General features: G+C 35.6%; 1 protein-coding gene across 2 annotated transcripts; it reads left to right on the top strand.

Annotated features, from left to right (window-relative positions):
• Positions 1 to 14,279, top strand: LOC113767994. Of its 2 annotated transcripts, XM_027312240.1 has the most exons (14): positions 1 to 309; positions 703 to 1,377; positions 1,768 to 1,974; positions 2,070 to 2,381; positions 2,590 to 2,711; positions 3,048 to 4,235; positions 6,076 to 6,217; positions 6,329 to 6,488; positions 6,626 to 6,789; positions 8,728 to 8,813; positions 9,945 to 10,044; positions 11,739 to 11,800; positions 13,284 to 13,437; positions 13,660 to 14,279. In XM_027312240.1, the coding sequence occupies exons 1-14, from the start codon at positions 130 to 132 to the stop codon at positions 13,834 to 13,836; spliced, it is 3,729 nt and encodes a 1,242-aa protein (XP_027168041.1). In that variant the 5' UTR covers positions 1 to 129; the 3' UTR covers positions 13,837 to 14,279. The 2 variants fall into 2 exon arrangements, with proteins under 2 accessions (XP_027168041.1, XP_027168118.1); XM_027312317.1 differs by lacking the exons at positions 11,739 to 11,800; positions 13,284 to 13,437; positions 13,660 to 14,279 and adding an exon at positions 10,524 to 11,396.
• The last annotated feature ends 3,618 nt before the right edge of the window (positions 14,280 to 17,897 follow it).

Below are 17,897 nucleotides of genomic sequence, written 5' to 3'. Positions count from 1 at the left end.
AATTGAAACTTTTTGGTACCTTTTTCTTTTCTATAACAAATTGTTGGAAATGTAAATCAAAATTGAGCTGAATTTCGAGTGTGGTAGTATCTTGGTTAGCAATTAGCACCACCACCACCACCGGAGGCCATGTCAATGGCGGTGGAGGCGAATATGGTGGCGGCATTGTTGGAGAAGCTCAAGGTCGATGATCCATGGGTGCAACCACAACCATGGGAATCAATCCCTTCCGAGAGCGGCCGCCGCCAAAATCCTTCGACTTCTCGTTCTCAGTCCTCCCATGGCCTCTATCCCATTTCCAATCTCTCCGTATGTCTACATCCAAATTGTAAATGTATTTGGTTTCATTTTTTATGTGATGTAGAATATTGTATGGATTGTGGGATTGATTAGTTGAAAGTAATAGGTTTTAAGTTTTAGTTTTCATTTTGATTTCAGGCATTTCTTTTGAATTATCATTATTTTGCGAAATCATGTAGGTTTAGGTGGTAAATTATGTGTTTTTGCTTTCGTGTATTGATTGGTTTGAAATGTAGGTGATTGATTGGTAAAACTAGAGAAATTCTTGGCCTTGTTTGTTTACTTGGAAATATGGGCCTTTTAAAACTGGGATTATATGGAATTACAGACATGTAGTGTATTTTTGTTGTTTGGTATTTTTGATCTTTCTGATAATCTAAGTTTTCGATCAAATGGTTGCAGGAGTCTAGTTTAGTGAGGTTGGTACTGACTGCTCTGCAGGGGTTAGAATCGGCTTTGATTGCTGTTGACCAACTCTCTGCACTGTTTTGTTCAGTTTCAGCAGATAGAACTTTCCATAGAATCTCAAGTTTGTGGAGTCGGTCTTCGAGCACTCGTTCTTTGGGAAATTTACTAAAATCCATTGGCCAATTTGGCTGCATTGTTTTCCTCCTCCACAAATTTGTTGCATATTTTTCTCATTTAAATGCTGATGGAGATTCAGGATTACAAACAACTCCGAAGGAGGTTAATGGAGAGAATAAAGCACAGTCGGAATTTAAAGGCAGTGTTGTCAATCAGGCATTTGCAGTTGCTGTGAAAAAGATCTTAGATGGCTATATCTCTGCCCTGAATACAGTACACACTTCAGTGAGTTTGAGGCGTAATTTGAAGAACTCTAATGGTGGCTGTCTAACAAGTGTTGGTGATACTGAAGTTACAGTATTGGAGGTTTATTTGCATACAAAAGGGCTAAGAACCCAGATAGAAGCCCTTGGAAATATTTGTCAGATATGTGATACAGCTTATAGTTTCTCGCTATCATCTTTTGAAGATTTAAGTGCTAAAGCAAACCTGGAATTTGCCAATTTTCCAATAGGTGGTACTTTGTTGACCTTTCTGTATACACAACTAAAGGTCAGCGGTGTGTAACAATTGCATTAGTTTACCTTTCAGTGAAAGTTTTAATGCTTAAAGAGTTAGTCTTAGTTGGCCTAGTCCTTTATATCTGTTCTTGCTTTTTGATTGCTCTCTTTTGGTATGAAATAGGCTTTCACACTCCATTCTAGCTTATATATCAACTGCCAGACTACTTGAGATGGTTTTTACTATTCCAATGATCATGACATAATAGATATTTTGAAGCCCATTGATATTCTGGAGATTGCTGTTGTATTGATGATGGTGCTGTGACACTGGCATTTTGTACACTTACCATGATGCAGTAACAGAATTATCATGCATGATCTTGCTTCAATTTCATGTTTGCTGCAATGCTGCTTCATCTGATTGATATTTATATTGCAGGTTGTTGATCCAGCTCAGATTGTTCTACTCAAGTTTCTTTTTCTCCAGGCATTTGAACCATACTATCATTTTATTAGGTCATGGATTTATGGAGGCAGAATGAGTGATCCATACAAAGAGTTTGCGATGGAATATGTTGATTATCTACCGGGTTATGGATGGGCTAATGCTGGAATTTCTATAGAATTCCCATTAAGCACTGTCAGGGTAATGCTGACATTTGTTATTAAGAACCTTAAGATCCTGGGGCTTCCTTTTGTACTACCTCAAATTGATTGATGGTCTGTATCTTATTATATCAGGTCCGGGATGGAGTTACTTTACCATGTTTTCTTGAAGATTTTTTGATTCCACTTCTCAGAGCTGGTCAGCAGCTTCAAGTCGTAATGAAGCTGCTTGACTTGTGTTACAGTCTTGGCACATATAACAATGCTCAAGAGGAGATTCTTCCTTTCTTGGATGAGTTTTCAAATGAATATCCATTTTTTGCTTCCCCATTGACATTTGACAAAGAAACCATGGGAAGAATGGCACTTGCAAGAAGCAGTTACTACCAAAGGATGCTTGAAAAAGTGGACAATGTTCTAACTAGATTTGGATTTAGATCTCAAAAGGTATACATGTAGTCCTTCTTACATTTCCTTGCTTTCTGGTTATGGCACCATCTAAGTAGTTGCTTGTGTTGAACATCTTTTTACTTTTATACGGTATCATCTCATTCCTATTGTCATCTCAAATGCTCTGTTCAAGTAGGTTCTTGTGTTTCTATGTATCAGCCCTTTTTCAGGAAAATGATCTTCATGTAATTCGTTCCTTATTCAGGAATCTCCCTACACTATTCAGTTCTTTTTTTCGAAAAACCATGGAAGAAATCCAAAGCATGCAGAGGCTACGCTGGATGATAACTTGGTTCCTGCTGTAATGGAAGAGCGAGATTCAAATCTGTTAGTTTTCACCACGCTACATATGTGCATGCACATATACATATCTGTGTGAAACTTGTTTTTTTCTTCTCCTACCGTTCATCTGTTCAGTTTTTTTGCATGCACACATCCCTGCAAACAGTTCATTTTTTTTCAAAGGGTGAGATGCTTTGAATGTGAGTCTGATGCATTTACAAGCAATATTTTTTCCAATTATTTATTTATTTATTATTATTAGTATTATTTTTTAATTGATATTCTACTCCTTTAAGTGATAATGCTTGAGGTTTTCTGGAGCTGTAGCTTTTGCTTTGAGACATATTTCAGTTTTTAAAGGTAGATATATCTGATGCTCAGGGATGCCGGCATTTTTCAAAATGAGGCTTCTAGCACTGCAGACGAGTTGTCGTGTGCGGAGGATCTGTTGGAATCATCTGAATCATCATCTCTTAACAGTTTTGACGAGCACAATGATTCTGAACAGATGCCTAATGATAATATGGGATTTCAACCAAGTTATTTATCTTCTGTGAGCTTCAGCTTTGGTTTATCTGCTGAGAATTCAGTATGGAAGCCTTTCAAAAGTGAAATTTCATGCTTCTCAGAGAATTTTTCCAAAGTAGGTGAAAAAACACAGGAAGCTTGTCATGGCATGGATTCCTATTATGAAGGATCCAATATGAACAGAAATTCTTCCACTCTTCAATTTGCAGAGCAGAACTTGTTACTGAGTGCTGAGTCCAAAATTATCAACATTGAACCTGATGAATGCCTGCGAGCTGGCTGCATGGCTGACAGTCTCTCCTATTTGAATGGAGGAAACAATAGTGGTACATGGTTTGATATGACTGGTTCAGCACTGGAAGTGAGAAAGAGCATGCTTGGAGAGTGCAAGGCAAGCATGTTAAATTGTAGCAACACTACACTCCCAAGAATTGCTATCACAGAAATGACCAAAAATAGGCACCAGCATGGAGATGGAAATTGTGCTTCATCAAATTCGTTATGTGTGCAGCCATGGACCTCTAAATACAATACGAGTTTGCTGAGTATGAACCCAACTTTGATGAAAGGCTCTTTCATTAATAACAGTGACATGCTTGAAGAGAGAGGGTTGAAGTATAAAGATCCTTTATCTTACTTTGATTTCACATCTGTGAGAGATCCTTGTCAAGTTTGTCAGGAAAAGTTGGCTTCCACTTCTGGACGTGAGTGCGGATTCGGAAATTCAATACCAACTGAGACTACAGCTGATGCTGCAATCATTACAAGTGATTACTATTGTAAAGACTGCATTAACAAGGACAAAGAGGAAAGGATGAAAAGATCCCTGGTTTATCTCTCATCACATTCAGTGATGGATAGGGGGAAAGATGCCTTATGTGCCGACCTTACTGGTGGAAGTGACTGGGAAACTATACTTGCTTGTTTTGGCACCAACACTAATGTTACTGAAAAAGGTTACAGGACAAGTTCATCGGCTGTCTTTGATATGCCGCTGGATTATGTTATTGAAAAATGCCTCTGGGAGGAGATTTTGCTTCAGTATCCTCATGTTTATGCATCATACATTTTTTTTCTAACCAATGTCTCTCCTTATACTGCCAAAATGATTTATTGCTTTATAATTGTGTCCCCTTTTTGCTAATTTTAGGAGCTGCTGCTTCAGACATGCATAGAGTCAAATGTGCTTAAATGTTAGCAATGCTAGATTAATGACCTTATGTGGCATTGAAGTTTATAGAATGTTGCTATTATATGTTTGTGCTGTCAGGAGATCATTAACTCCATAACTCAACATAATAATAAGTAGAAAAATTGATTTTATTGGCTAGGTGCTCCCACTTATTCTCACAGATGAAATATGACTCCTAAACTTTAATTTTTAACTGTCCTCATTCCATATGGGCTACTGTATGCTATAAATTGAGATTTGATTATAATCACTTAATGGTGCATATTTCAGCTTCTTACACTAGGTGCATGAAATTAACTATGAATAGTAGTAATGTTTGCTCAAACATTCTAACATGTTGGGTTGCGATTCCAAAATTAGAAAATTATATACATATCTAGTGGTGTATACTCTATTTACCACTAGAAGTGACTGTTTCCATTTTTATTAATAGTAAATGAAAGAAATTCAACGAGTAATTTACTCTTATGGAGTAGATTAACCACATAGGGAGTCAGATTTGTAAACTGATTCTGTGCATAACTGTTCTTTGTATTCATGAAATCCAAGCAACTGAACAAGTGTCAAGTACCTTGTAGTTTGCATTGATTGCATTCATAACTGGAGCTGGTAGCAGGTTACATATTAGCCTTTTGAAATGAAGAGGGAAAGTTATGCTAATGATATCAAAAATATCTCCCCAGGTCTCAAAAGTGCTTCTTCATTATTCTCTTATACAGAAAGTTTGAATCTTTTTGCATAGAATGGTTAGTACATTATATGTTCTGATATATGAAGCATATATATTTCAGCATAATGGCCCTTTTAGAGTTTCAAGATTGATGATTTAGATAGCAGTAACTTAATATGGCCCCTGTACTCGAATATCAAGCCATAGGAGGCATTTTGATGTGGTAAAGTACTTTGCGTGAAGGTTTTCAGAGATTGCCCCTTTTTCCTTCCACGTTTTATCTACAATATTTGTTTAGTTGTTCCTCATTCACAACTGGTTTCTCCTTTTTCCTGTTAAGTATCCACTATAGAATTGCTATATACAGGCTCTCAAGTTTTTGTGCTTTGCTGAATCATACTTGCCAAACACTAAAAAGGAAGAAAAAAAGAGGGAAGAGGGAGCTTGGATGTTTTGTGGGAATATCTTCTTTTAACGTGCTAGAATTTGAATGAACGCAATTCATGGATTATAGAGCACAACATAGACCATAAGGCTGCAAATTTTTTGCAATACATAAAGAATCGTAGTCCACATGCAATGGATGTGCATTACAGAATGATTTGTTTGTCACTTGTTTAAAACTTTGAGAAGACCCTCTCACTTCTACCACAAAAGGATGAATACAAAGAAATGACCCATATAAAGAAGAAAAAGGTAAAGGACATCAACTTAGGAATGGGACTACTCCAATGTGCAGATTTGAGTGTTGTTTAAATTAATTGAACATGTCTGGATAGAATTTTCACAGAATTTATTCTGATCCGTCTTCAGTTCTTTGGAGGATTAAACAATCTTGGGGTAGGAAACTAAAGAAAGGAAGTAGATGTATCATTAAGGTCAACCTATTTTTCTATATCATTTATCACATCTTTCTTGTTACCCTGTCAATTTTAAATTCTGCCATCATTTTCAATTCCTGCAAGCATGGTGTTTCCGAGTCAGCTTGTTGTACCTGGTCTCTTCCTTTACATTACTAGGTATAAGTATGTAAGCAGGCTAACACTCAAGTTGCTTGAAGAAGGATTTGATTTGCAAGAGCATCTGTTAGCACTGCGGCGATATCACTTTATGGAACTAGCAGACTGGGCAGATTTGTTTATCATGTCTCTGTGGCATCATGTATATCCTTTTTATTGTACATTTAACATTCTGCTTATATCCTTTTTATTGTACATTTAACATTCTGCTTTATTATTTTCCCTTTCTAATTCCTTCTCTTTTACAAACCAGAAGTGGCATGTCATGGAAGTTGATAAAAGAATTCTAGAAATCCAGGGGATACTCGAGTTGTCAGTTCAGAGGTCTTCATGTGAAGGAGACTTTAACAAGGACCGTTTATATGTTTATATCAAAGGAGATTGTGTGATGCCACTTTCAGCTTCTGCCAAAGGTAAATGCCCTACATCCTGTATCAGTCATACTAGCATAGTTTCAGTTTTTTGCTTTTGCAAATCTTTATAAGTTTCTCCATGTTTCCTTGGTCATGGCTAACTTATATAGTGTTTTAATTATTTCTGTTTTGTGCAGGAATACGGTCATTTGATTTTTTAGGTTTGGGGTACAGAGTGGATTGGCCTGTTAGTATCATTTTGACGCCAGATGCATTGAAGATTTATTCCAACATTTTCAATTTTCTGATACAAGTCAAGCTTGCTGTTTTCTCTTTAAGTGATGCATGGTGCTCATTAAAGGTATGGGTTTCATAAATGACATTGTTCTGCATGCCTCGAAGTATACACTTAATGCTTCTTTTACTGTATCAATTGAAAACTTTGTTGTGTTACACCAAGTACCATTGCTCCACTTATTGAATACATTTGAATAGGCATAATTTCTGCTACTTTCTGTAAATTGAAGTTAGCCAAAGAGTGCACCTATCTATTTCAATTGGTTCATAATGTATATATCTGCTTGACTCGTTCTCGGCCAAGCTAAAGATCTTTAGATAGATTTCTTCTCTAAGCATAACAAGCCTAGCAAACTGCTTTTGCTCGGTCATGAAAATAAATTCTTATTTTCTCGTCTGATTTTTATTTCAAAACATTGTTTCTGGTGAATCTCAAATAGTTAGATTGGAATTGTTTACTACTCTTTGAAGAACAAGTAAGAATGTGGAAATGTACTGTGTATCCTCTAAGAAATTTCTGTGCGACCCTATCATAATCATTATAATGTCTCTATATATATAAAGCATCAGCCTGATGTTAAAAAAAGTTGTCACTTTATGTTTTGCCTGTGTTTTACCCTCCATTCAATGAATCGCTAAGAAACTACCATGACCCATGGCTGCTCACAATTATATTTATTAAAAAAAAAAAGAAAAACATCCATAGTCATATTTTCAAAATCATTACTACCAATAACTTCCATACATTTTTAAAATATTCATCAAATTTTCTTTAAATATGCATGCACATAGGGTGCGCCTTTAATACTAGTAGAAAATAAATACTCTACGTGTTGCATTATCAGTTATATAATGATCGCAAGTACGCTGGATGTCAATATAATTTGGTCAGACTTGATGGTCCACAATTAGTTGTCAATAATTCTGTCAGAATTTGGTCAGGCATGCAAATAGGGATGTGACTGCTAGTTTGGCATTATGGCCTGCAAAGTGATCAGTTCAGCAATTTAGGCCTAACTTTGCCAAAGTTGTGGAATATTTTAGCATTCAGGACAAAATTAGGAATGTGACATGCTATCCTTGATGGAATGCTGAACAGTAGAGTTCGGCTTCTCTCGAGCACTTAGGGAACAGAGTTTGATCACCCAGAATATGGAAATGTTTCTTTGCTACCATTTCGAATGAATATGAATAACCTTGTGCGTTAGTAAAGCTCTGTACATATGAAGTAGATAAATTAATTTTCTGATTGCTGGGATTTGTGTGCTATCATTTACTGATAGAATAAATGAAAACCACAGACTCTCTATGTGTAATTTAGTTTCAACTTTAGAATGCCAAGAGTAGCACTCGAAGTAGCAATGGTAAAAAATTTTCTGATTGTGCAACTCCAATTTGCTAACGCACTTAAGGATTTCTGGTAACATGCTTGAGGTACACACTTGAAGCAATGGATGGAAAATTGAGCAGGGGCACCTTTCTTGTCTTTGGTTAAGCCACAAATGGATTTTTTTAGGTTTTCTTAAATGTGAACCAGTTTCTCTACTGCCAAGTGGTTATTTCTTGCCCTACTTTAACAGTTGGTTCCAGATTTGGATCACAAGACAGCTCTGCCTAAGGGAATATGCAAAATACCACTTATCTCCAATTCGGAAACCCAAAAAAAAAAGGGTTTTGGAAAACCTTTTGGCATTTGTGTCAAAGTTAGCAGGAGGCGGAACACATGTAATGTTACGGAATTTTGGGTGACTCTAAGAGACTGCCAACAAAATGTCTGAAGCAACTGACAATCTGCATTACTGACTGTTTGGATGCATTGATGTGATCCTGGTTTGATAGATTTCATTGGATACTTGCGATTTTTGCAGCAGTTTTTGAACATTGAAAACTGTAAATGACATTAATAAAAGTACTTTTATGTCCATTAACAGATGTCACTGCAATCTAATGCTAGAGGTATTGATCATATGATCCTTAATGTTGTTATGAAATTGATTTGCAGGACATAGTAAAGTTGACTAGGCTGAGTGAACCTTCTGATCGGCTTAAGCCTACTCTTCAACATATTTCTGCTTTGACTGAAACCAGGTAAAACAGCTTTTAATTTGAATTTTGTATCTGCTTTAACATCTTTCAGAATAAGAAAATTTGTGGTATTGGAAAAACAAATTATCTGCATTATCAAAAGAGATACTCAAAAGAAGAAATAAGTGGGGGCAACTTCTATCCTAATCAATCTGTGGAAAAGATTCTGAGATTGAGCTTCATGCTTTTCCCTATCCTTGTTTACACTGATTGGATTGCTGTATGGTTGGCTTTCTAAATTTGTAGTTTTGAAAATTAAGCTGACAATAATGACTTCAGTTGGTGGCTTTTAGTTTTCTAGAGTCTTGTGATTATGAGGCTTCACAATTTGGATTTGGGACTGATGTTTTGGTGTAACCTGTAATTGACAGATTTCTCCAGCATAAAGTTTGCTTGCAAAATTCAATTTTGCTTTGTATCAAGCTGTAATTTTGTTTTCAAACGAGTATCATTCAATGAGGAAGACTGTTCTAAAGCAAGATTAGGCTTTTCTAGGCTAGAATTGTGAAGAGAATTTGATGTGATGCTATGTGTCTCTTTCTTTGGCATGGATGTTTCTTTAAGAAGTTCTGTTGTACTACAAAACAGATTCAGATGAAAGGGTTTTGCCTTACCCAATTGACTGGCCTCTTATTTGCACTCCTTTTCTTTTTGGTACCTTGAGTGTTTCTGTGGTTAAATAAGATGGTGGAAGGCTTCTGCTTCTCCTGTGGTCAAATTGGGGAGGTATCTTGATCATTCTTCTTCTCAGAGACCGGAAAATATGAGGCCTGTTTGTTGGGGCTATTCTGTTTAATTAGACTCTGGAGTGCAAAGTTACAAAGTTAGATAGTCATTGATACATTTTGCATTGATTCAGAGGAGTTAACATCTCTATTTTCTGCAGCCTGTCCAATTTATTGTTGATTGAGTTCAACGTGTGGAACAAAGAGGGCATTAATAAACAAATTAATCTGGTGACTTGTCACATATAATTGTTTATTTTAACCAAAGATTGAAAAAGGAGAAACAAAATTCTCAATCATGTTCTAGTGTCTACAAGAAATATGTTCATAATGAAATTTGAACTTATAAATGTGGTCATTTACTGTTATTTGCCATGCCTACTTATGTATATATTCTATTTCATTTCAGATATCAAGTTTTTCATTTCATAACCACACTGCAGCAATATGTTCAATCAAAATTATCCCATGTATCTTGGCGCAAGTTTTCAGACTCTCTTAAGCACAAGGTTTGTCTTAAGTTATTGTCCCTAAGTCTGAAATACACACATGTGCGTGTGCGCATGGATGTATGTATCTATTATGTTTTCAGTCATTAGATCTCCCTCTCACTGTCCATCTCTGTGTGTGACTGCAGTTACCTATGCATGCATACATTTTTAGTTTTCTGAGTGTATCAGAATCTAGTTATATACGTTTATAAAGTCATATGCTGTATTCATATACTTAAATGATTTACATGAAGTCTCTTCTATCTTTTCTGGAATGGCGTATAATAACAACTGAATTCTTCTGCATAATATGGACTTCTAGAAGGAATGGTACTCCAATATTTAGCTCTGCTTTCTTCTTTTTCTTGATGATTTTAATTTATTCCATCTTTGTTCTAACAGACATTTTTCATATATCTTATGAAATGTTATTAATTAATAGTAGATTATTCTTACAATGAATTGGCTCAGTTGGCTCAACAATGTGTCATGGGCAGGGCTTTTTTTCCGTCTTGGTACTTTAGAACAGTTTCAATTAAATGCTGGAATTTCTGCTAAGAATTTTGGAGACACTAGTTGTTGGAAATGGCAATCAATGCCAACCTCCGTGTAAACTGAATGTGCTGGTTGAGTTCTTTATTGTGTGAGTGGATACCAACATAAGGTGACGACAGCTATGAATTGGGTAAAAAGTTCAGTCTGGGCATGTATACAGTGCTATTTTACATGACATTAATGTGGCATGAGGTTGCTCAGAATGTTTAAGTCTTGAAGGGGGATTGGTTTTGTGCTTTGACCAAGGGTCTTTGGTCATGCATTTTTGTGGGTTTGACCAGCTTAGTCACCAGGAGCATAGGTGCAAATTATGATGAGCAACAATCAGTGACATGTGCAAGGTCTCAGTGGCTCAAGACTGGAGGAAATGGATTAGGCAGTTCATTCCATAGTGCCATTGCGGTTGTAAATATTATCTCAGATGTAATCCTCATAATTATTGGCAGGAAAATGAAATATAAGGCTGGTGGCTGTGTCCATGCTTCTTGCTGTATGTTGCCTTTTAAATCCTGTCTTGTTTGGTTTCTTGCTTTTGCTAAGTGCTGAAAAGCTAAGGCTCTGCATGTGTTTTAACCGTGTAGTTCATGATGAATCAGGTAGTCACTAGAGAATGTTGTTTGGGACATGTTGTAACAACTCTCATGTGTTTGACATCTTATGATAAACATTGACAAAGAAATATCATTAGCATAATAAGCCTCTCAAGAAAAAGGTCACTGAATGGAAGTTAGTCAATCTATTTTACCCCTTGTGTTTTCTTGGTTAATTTCAGATTTTTCTTTTTCTTTCTTTTCTTTTCTTTTGAGGTAAAATGGACTTTAAACTTTTAGAAAACAGTATGGAGCAATTGATTTCCACCGTATGTCTCTTTTCCTTTCCAACTCATAGAAAAGGTATATTTTATCTGACTGGTACCTGATACAAGTAGAAGCTTGTCATTTATCTGGTAAGATGTCCCTTCTTGTATATGAGCAACTTGATGGGGGCACAGCATGATGATATTCTGATAGTGGAAAACCTCTATTTTCTTTTTTGCACAAATTGTGCTGTCTGATTCTTATAGCAGCATGCTTTGACGTCAGTCTTCTTCTTGAATCATGGATGACTTTTATTTGGTCCATCTGTTGTCTATCTTATAGGATGCTTTGTTCAAACAGGTCAAAGATATTATCGACCTTGAGGCAGTGCATATGGAATATCTCACTGAATCACTGCATATGTAAGTTCACACAATCACACACCCCAAACACACATGCACCATTTATTGAATGTGCATGAAAGTATGTTTCTGTCTTGTCTTGTATTGCTAAAGCAGTAAAGCTTTGTTTACGGATGACATATAAAGCTTCTGGCAATAGTTCTTGCTTGTTCTTAGATGCTTAAACTCAAGTTAATTTTCTAGTTCTATTACATGCAGTTGTTTTGAGATAATGTCCTATGCCTCTTAACTTATGTTCTTAACTTTATTTAATCTTAGAAAAGATTACTTTGACAAGCTGCCTAGAGGTGCTATTGCAAAAGAATTTTTTGCTTGCTAAAATTTAAACAGAAAAATGCCTTTTAGTGGTTCAAATAATGTTTACAGAATCAGTTTTATCTGAGGAACTTTGAAAAACAGAGATATACAGGACACCACCCTTCTTTTTGTGCATAAGATGTTAGATTATAGTACATGGTTGGTTAATCAAGTGAGCTTGCTTTGACTGGTAGTTTTCATTCAATGAGTTTCCTGCTTTGAAGTTATTGCCTACTAGACGTGCAAAAGTGTATGTAGCACATCCTTACAATAAACAAGAATTAATACAAATAATGCTGTGTGCTTCCTCGGCAGACTCCATACTTCACCTCCTCGTACCCCCTCTGCTGTGCGCTCTCCCTCTCCCACTGCCCTTCTTTCTCCTCCATTTCCCTGAAGCCTTTTCCAAGTTCCCACTCAACTTTTGCACCCCTTGCCCATCCCTCTTTCGCTAGTGTCCCTCTTCATTATCTTTTGCTCTCTTGCTGGCTAGTGTGGTGGCACTGATAATGGTGATTTATTATGGAGGTGATGTTGATTTGTGAGGATGACTGGTGAGTGTGGTGGCAGTGACTGGGCAAACAAAAAATAAAAACAAAAAAAAAGGGAGGAAAGAATAATCCTGCTGCATAAGGTGCATTGACATCTCCTATTATGTTAGGCGTATTTTCTAGCAACATCTGACTAATAATATGCTTAGTTGATGGCAAATAAGAATTAAAAGTGGGACTTGCAACCTGCCCACGTAAAATGGTTTGCAAATTTCAAGTTATAACCACGTAACATGCACCTTGTTCACTAGAAGTTTCTGGTTAGGAGTTTTTGGACCTTTTGTAGCCCAATCTGCATGCAGTTGGGAGGAGCAGTGGTGTATAAACAGTATATCTATTTTCTTGATGGACAAATTTTGAAATAAAAGTAAATAATGCAATTTGTTACTTATCACTAGGTGCCATTTGTTTTTCTTTTCTATTTTTAAGGGACTCTCGGCTCTGGTGACACTAGTAATTTTGTTGTCAGTCTTTTGTGTTTCCAAAATAACTAATGTCAGCATGCATGAATGACTTTTTAGTGCTGAAAATTCATCAGCTTAGATTTTTTGCAACTTGTGTGGAAAAAGTTGGCAGTAATTAATCTTAAGTTTTGCATAAAACGGCCTTCTGGATTCATTGCAATGATTTTGCAGATGTTTCTTATCTGATGAATTACGGTCAATTGCTAAAATCATCCAAAGCATTCTACAATGTGCTGTTGACTTTCAATCTTGTCTGAGTCGGTGCACTTTGGAGGTTGGGCCCAGCGGAAAGGACCCAGAGCTTCCTCAAATTGACATTGTACAGGTGAATTTTCTTATTTTCATCCTTGTTCTGCCAAAGATAGTGATAATAATCTATGTTCTTTCATTTAATGACTAGAGCCTAGAGTACCAATGGAACTTGAACATTTTAGGACTTTAGATTATTAAATGGAACTGTCATATCATCTGGATATGAAACCAATTCAAGATTGTTACTTGTTTTTGGTGGTGAACTATAGATGAGAATCTGGTTATGTACTTGCAGGTGCTGAATATTAAGAAAACATTTGCAAAGAACATCAACGATTTGTTTTTGTGTTACCGCAAGTCACCAAAACATGGAGAATTTGGCCTTTCACGCTTCTGGGACTATCTCAACTATAATGATTACTACACGGAGGGTAGGGGTAGACAACTAGAGCATGGTGCTCTTTACGTTTAACACACTTGGATGCAGTTCTGAGCGACTAGTACCACAAAATGTCCGCTTTGACAGTTGCTCAGCTGTTGGCTAAGATAAGGAGAATAGGACAACCACTTTGCATTAGGAGCTTGCTTGGTAGTTGGTTGAAGAGTTTGCTAACAGGCTTGGTGAGATCAGTTTGCGAAGTTCCACTCGTTTAGTTATTAAGAGATTCGATCCATCGGAGGTGGGTAGTAAATGTCTACAGAGATGGGCGAGTACATATTACTAGGAAGATGTTATACTGTATTCTTTACAAAATAGGGATGAACTTAGATGCAAACTTGGAGCTTCGGAAATCAATTTTTTTTGCTTTAGTTTAAAATTGGATATAGTTGGGTTTGACATATTGTAACTTTGTTGTATTAGTGTGGACGAGCAGGTCTTCCATGAGACTTAACAAAATGTCTTTGTTTTTCCTACTCACAGTACTTGGAAAGCAGAAGGTGTAAGCTGCATGAGTGTTTGTATGGAATGTATCGCCTGCTAACTTACCACTTCTTTGCTTCCGTTCTAGATTTTCTTCTCATGTCTTGTTTTGCCAGACTTGTACATCAAGAACTAGCATGGCATGCTTTGCTCCCTTGCATTTATGCTAATGCCTGCATCCTGTTTAGGTATAGGGCTGTGGACGTATTTAAAGAATTTGACTGTAGACTTCACTAGGGTTTTGGGTTAGCAGGGTTAAAAGTAACTTTCAGATGAAATACACATCAGGATTGGGGATGAGAGCCACTGTTACCAGATGCTTAATCTCAGATACAAATAGATTTTAAACATTTAGATTATAACATTTTCTGCAATATAATATATGTACAGTGAAATTACAGTAATATGTTGCATTCATAATAAACGAGAAGTAGAGTTTCTCTACTTCAGCCATTTTCAATTTTAATCCATCCTATAGTTCTAAATTGGATTCAATACCAATCTGTAGCAACTGTTTTTGCTTTTCTTCTTTGAATATAGCACTTTTTCCTAATTATTCCTTGAACAAATGGCTAGAAAACATTCTGACATGCATCATGCTGGAAGAAATTCGCATCTCTGGTGGAGGTGCTTTAATGTAATTGTTTGGAGTTGGATCCCTCACAGGAAAAAGAAGCAAGAAAACAACAAAGATTGTCTTCTTCTGCCGATGGATTTGTTTGGATAGGTTATTATTTGCATAATTGTATTTACTTATATCATAAAAGCTTTTTTTGCTTCTGAAAAAAAATAAACACATTTTTCAATCATTTTTTTATCTCACTTATATCACATAAAAAATATTATAATATTTTTTCGAAAAAATTATCACAAATAATTTTCTATTCAAATATATTTCTTGCTTTTTCCTTGACGGACATGTCACGTGCATAATATAATATTTGCAAAGTTTTCTTGGTGAAAAATCTCATTATACGTTTTTTCATAATATTATTTTCTTGTGTTGATTAGATCAATAACTTTTCGAGTGATTTCAATGCTTTACTTTTCTTAGTCTTGATATTTTTTTTCGAAATGTTAAGATAATTTCATTAATAGGAAAAACTTTAAAGCACGAGTAAATGTTCAAAGAACTGTACAAAATGTGTTCAACAACATTAAGAAATAACCCCTTCCACATCCAAAAGAATGCCTAAAACATAGGAGCCAATTTTTTCCACATCCAAAAGAATGCCTATAATATTTTTTCGAAAAAATTATCACAAATAATTTTCTATTCAAATATATTTCTTGCTTTTTCCTTGACGGACATGTCACGTGCATAATATAATATTTGCAAAGTTTTCTTGGTGAAAAATCTCATTATACGTTTTTTCATAATATTATTTTCTTGTGTTGATTAGATCAATAACTTTTCGAGTGATCTCAATGCTTTACTTTTCTTAGTCTTGATATTTTTTTTCGAAATGTTAAGATAATTTCATTAATAGGAAAAACTTTGAAGCACGAGTAAATGTTCGAAGAACTGTACAAAATGTGTTCAACAACATTAAGAAATAACCCCTTCCTCATCCAAAAGAATGCCTAAAACATAGGAGCCAATTTTTCCCAAGTAAAAAGGGGCACAGTCGGAACAACGTTGTTAAGCTTAGGATGTCCTCAATTACAGTTGCCATTCTGCTATCAAGAGGTCTTCGGTATTTAAGCTGTCTCAGAAGTTCTTTGTTGCGAACTTGGGCCTTGTTTGAAAGTCAAGTTTTTTATCAAGTTTGTCTGTTATAAGTTTTTTAAAAATTTTAGTTGCAGTAACCTCAAAAAACTTTTCAAAGTTTTTAAACTATACATTTCAAAATATTTAAAAAAAAAAACACTTCAAAAAATTTTTTAAAAATTTCTACAGTATGTTACAGTAAAATTTTAGACAGACACCCAAAAAACTCACATTTCAAAGGATCTTGATTCTACTCCACTGTTTTTCCACTGCGTTGCACAAAACTAGTTTGATTGCCACAGCTTCATCAATATTTTTATTTCCTGAGCTACTCTCCTTTAATGCCCAAAAGGCACACTTGTGTGGGCAGCATCGTGGCTGTAACTCCAACTCCGGGTAGTGCTCGCCTTTGTTGACTTCTTGTTGCCACTCTGAGTCTTTTATATCATGTGACCAAAATGGAGTCAGATGATGTAGACTCTTCCACTTTATTTTGCTTCTTCATCTCATTGATTTGAACCTTATCACCTTTTCCTTCAAAAAAAAAAAAAAAAAAATTTTGTCACCTTTAAGCAACACTAGATCTTGGTAATATTTCGGTATTCAATATCCAAGAAAAGTTTGTGCAAGTGAAAGTAGAAAAGATGGGACAAATAGCAAGCCAACAACACTTACTTGGATTTAAGTTATTTTAGGGAAAAAAAAAACTTACTTGGACTTAGGGTGTCTTTTACGTTTTCATGTAGGATAAACACTCCACTCAAACATTTCAAGAGAAAGATTTTTTTTTCTAAAACAAAAAAGGTTGAGGAGATTTTGCTGCAAATTGTTGTTGATACTTTGAAAAAATCATTCAAAACGTCCCTTATATTTCGTCAAATGAATTTTTTTATCCTTCACTTTTAAAATATTAACTTTACATCGCTTATAAGTTCAAGTTAGCAAAATTTAGTCACCTATATGTAGTCATTTTTTATGGACAAAAAAATTAGATTCCACTTTTTTAGTGATAAAAATAATATAAATTGGGTCAAATCCCACTTTTTTAGAGAAAAATAAATATGGTTTGGATTAGATTCTGTTTTTTACGGATAAAAATGAATATGAATTGGGTCATTTATTTAATTATAAATGGAATCTAAACTTTTTTGCCCCTAAAAAAAGATTATGTGTGATTCATGTGATGAATTTGAGGTAAAAAGTAATTAAAAATTTATGTTGGAATCAAATTTTACTGACTAAGGCCTTGTTTGGATTGCATTTTTTTGATTTTTTGTAGAAAAATTACTGTAGCGATTTGATATTTGTGAAGTAAAAAGATGATTGAAAAATGTGTTCACGGTTCACGGAAGACGTAACAAATCTTTTTTGAAAAATAACAATCCAAACACATCCTTAATTTTATAAGAAACGTAAAATTATTATTTTAAAAGTGAATAATAAAAAAATTTATTTGGTGAAACGTCGTGAGGTTGTTTTGAACATCTAACCTAACACTGTTGACTTTCTCTGGTATTCCCTCCCTGATACGGTACACGTGCCGTGCTCATGTGTATTGACAGACCGACAAGTGAGATGTTTAGATCCGGAAATGGGGCAGGGACGGTCAGCAGTATGACCGTCCCTGAACGGTTAATGGCCACGATCTGGCCTCAAAAATTTGTGCGGCTGAGATTACAAGTTGTAACTCGATTTCCACGCCATGTGTGGGTCCCACAAAAATTTACTCTAAAGTTACGCGATGTGCAATAAAAGTTACACGATGTACAAAGAAAGTTACGCGCAGTTGAAAATGACCAAAACCGTCCGGGACGGTTGCAGGTGACGGTTGCACCTGCAACCGTCCGTGCCCCGAGTCCGATCCGATCCATGTTTATGTCTGACTCCCACTTTTTAAATT

This window comes from Coffea eugenioides, chromosome 1, assembly GCF_003713205.1.
Source record: "Coffea eugenioides isolate CCC68of chromosome 1, Ceug_1.0, whole genome shotgun sequence".
Classification (NCBI taxonomy): Eukaryota; Viridiplantae; Streptophyta; class Magnoliopsida; order Gentianales; family Rubiaceae; genus Coffea; species Coffea eugenioides.
The sequence above is the reverse complement of the archived record's forward strand: the minus strand, read 5'-3'. Positions and strand labels throughout refer to the sequence as shown.

Coding starts and splice junctions, on each gene's coding strand:
- LOC113767994 (XM_027312240.1), top strand. CDS start 130: ATGTCAATGGCGGTGGAGGCGAATATGGTGGCGGCATTGTTGGAGAAG. Junction 2,712..3,047: donor GAAGAGCGAGATTCAAATCT/GTTAGTTTTCAC, acceptor TCTGATGCTCAG/GGATGCCGGCATTTTTCAAA. Junction 6,489..6,625: donor ACTTTCAGCTTCTGCCAAAG/GTAAATGCCCTA, acceptor TGTTTTGTGCAG/GAATACGGTCATTTGATTTT.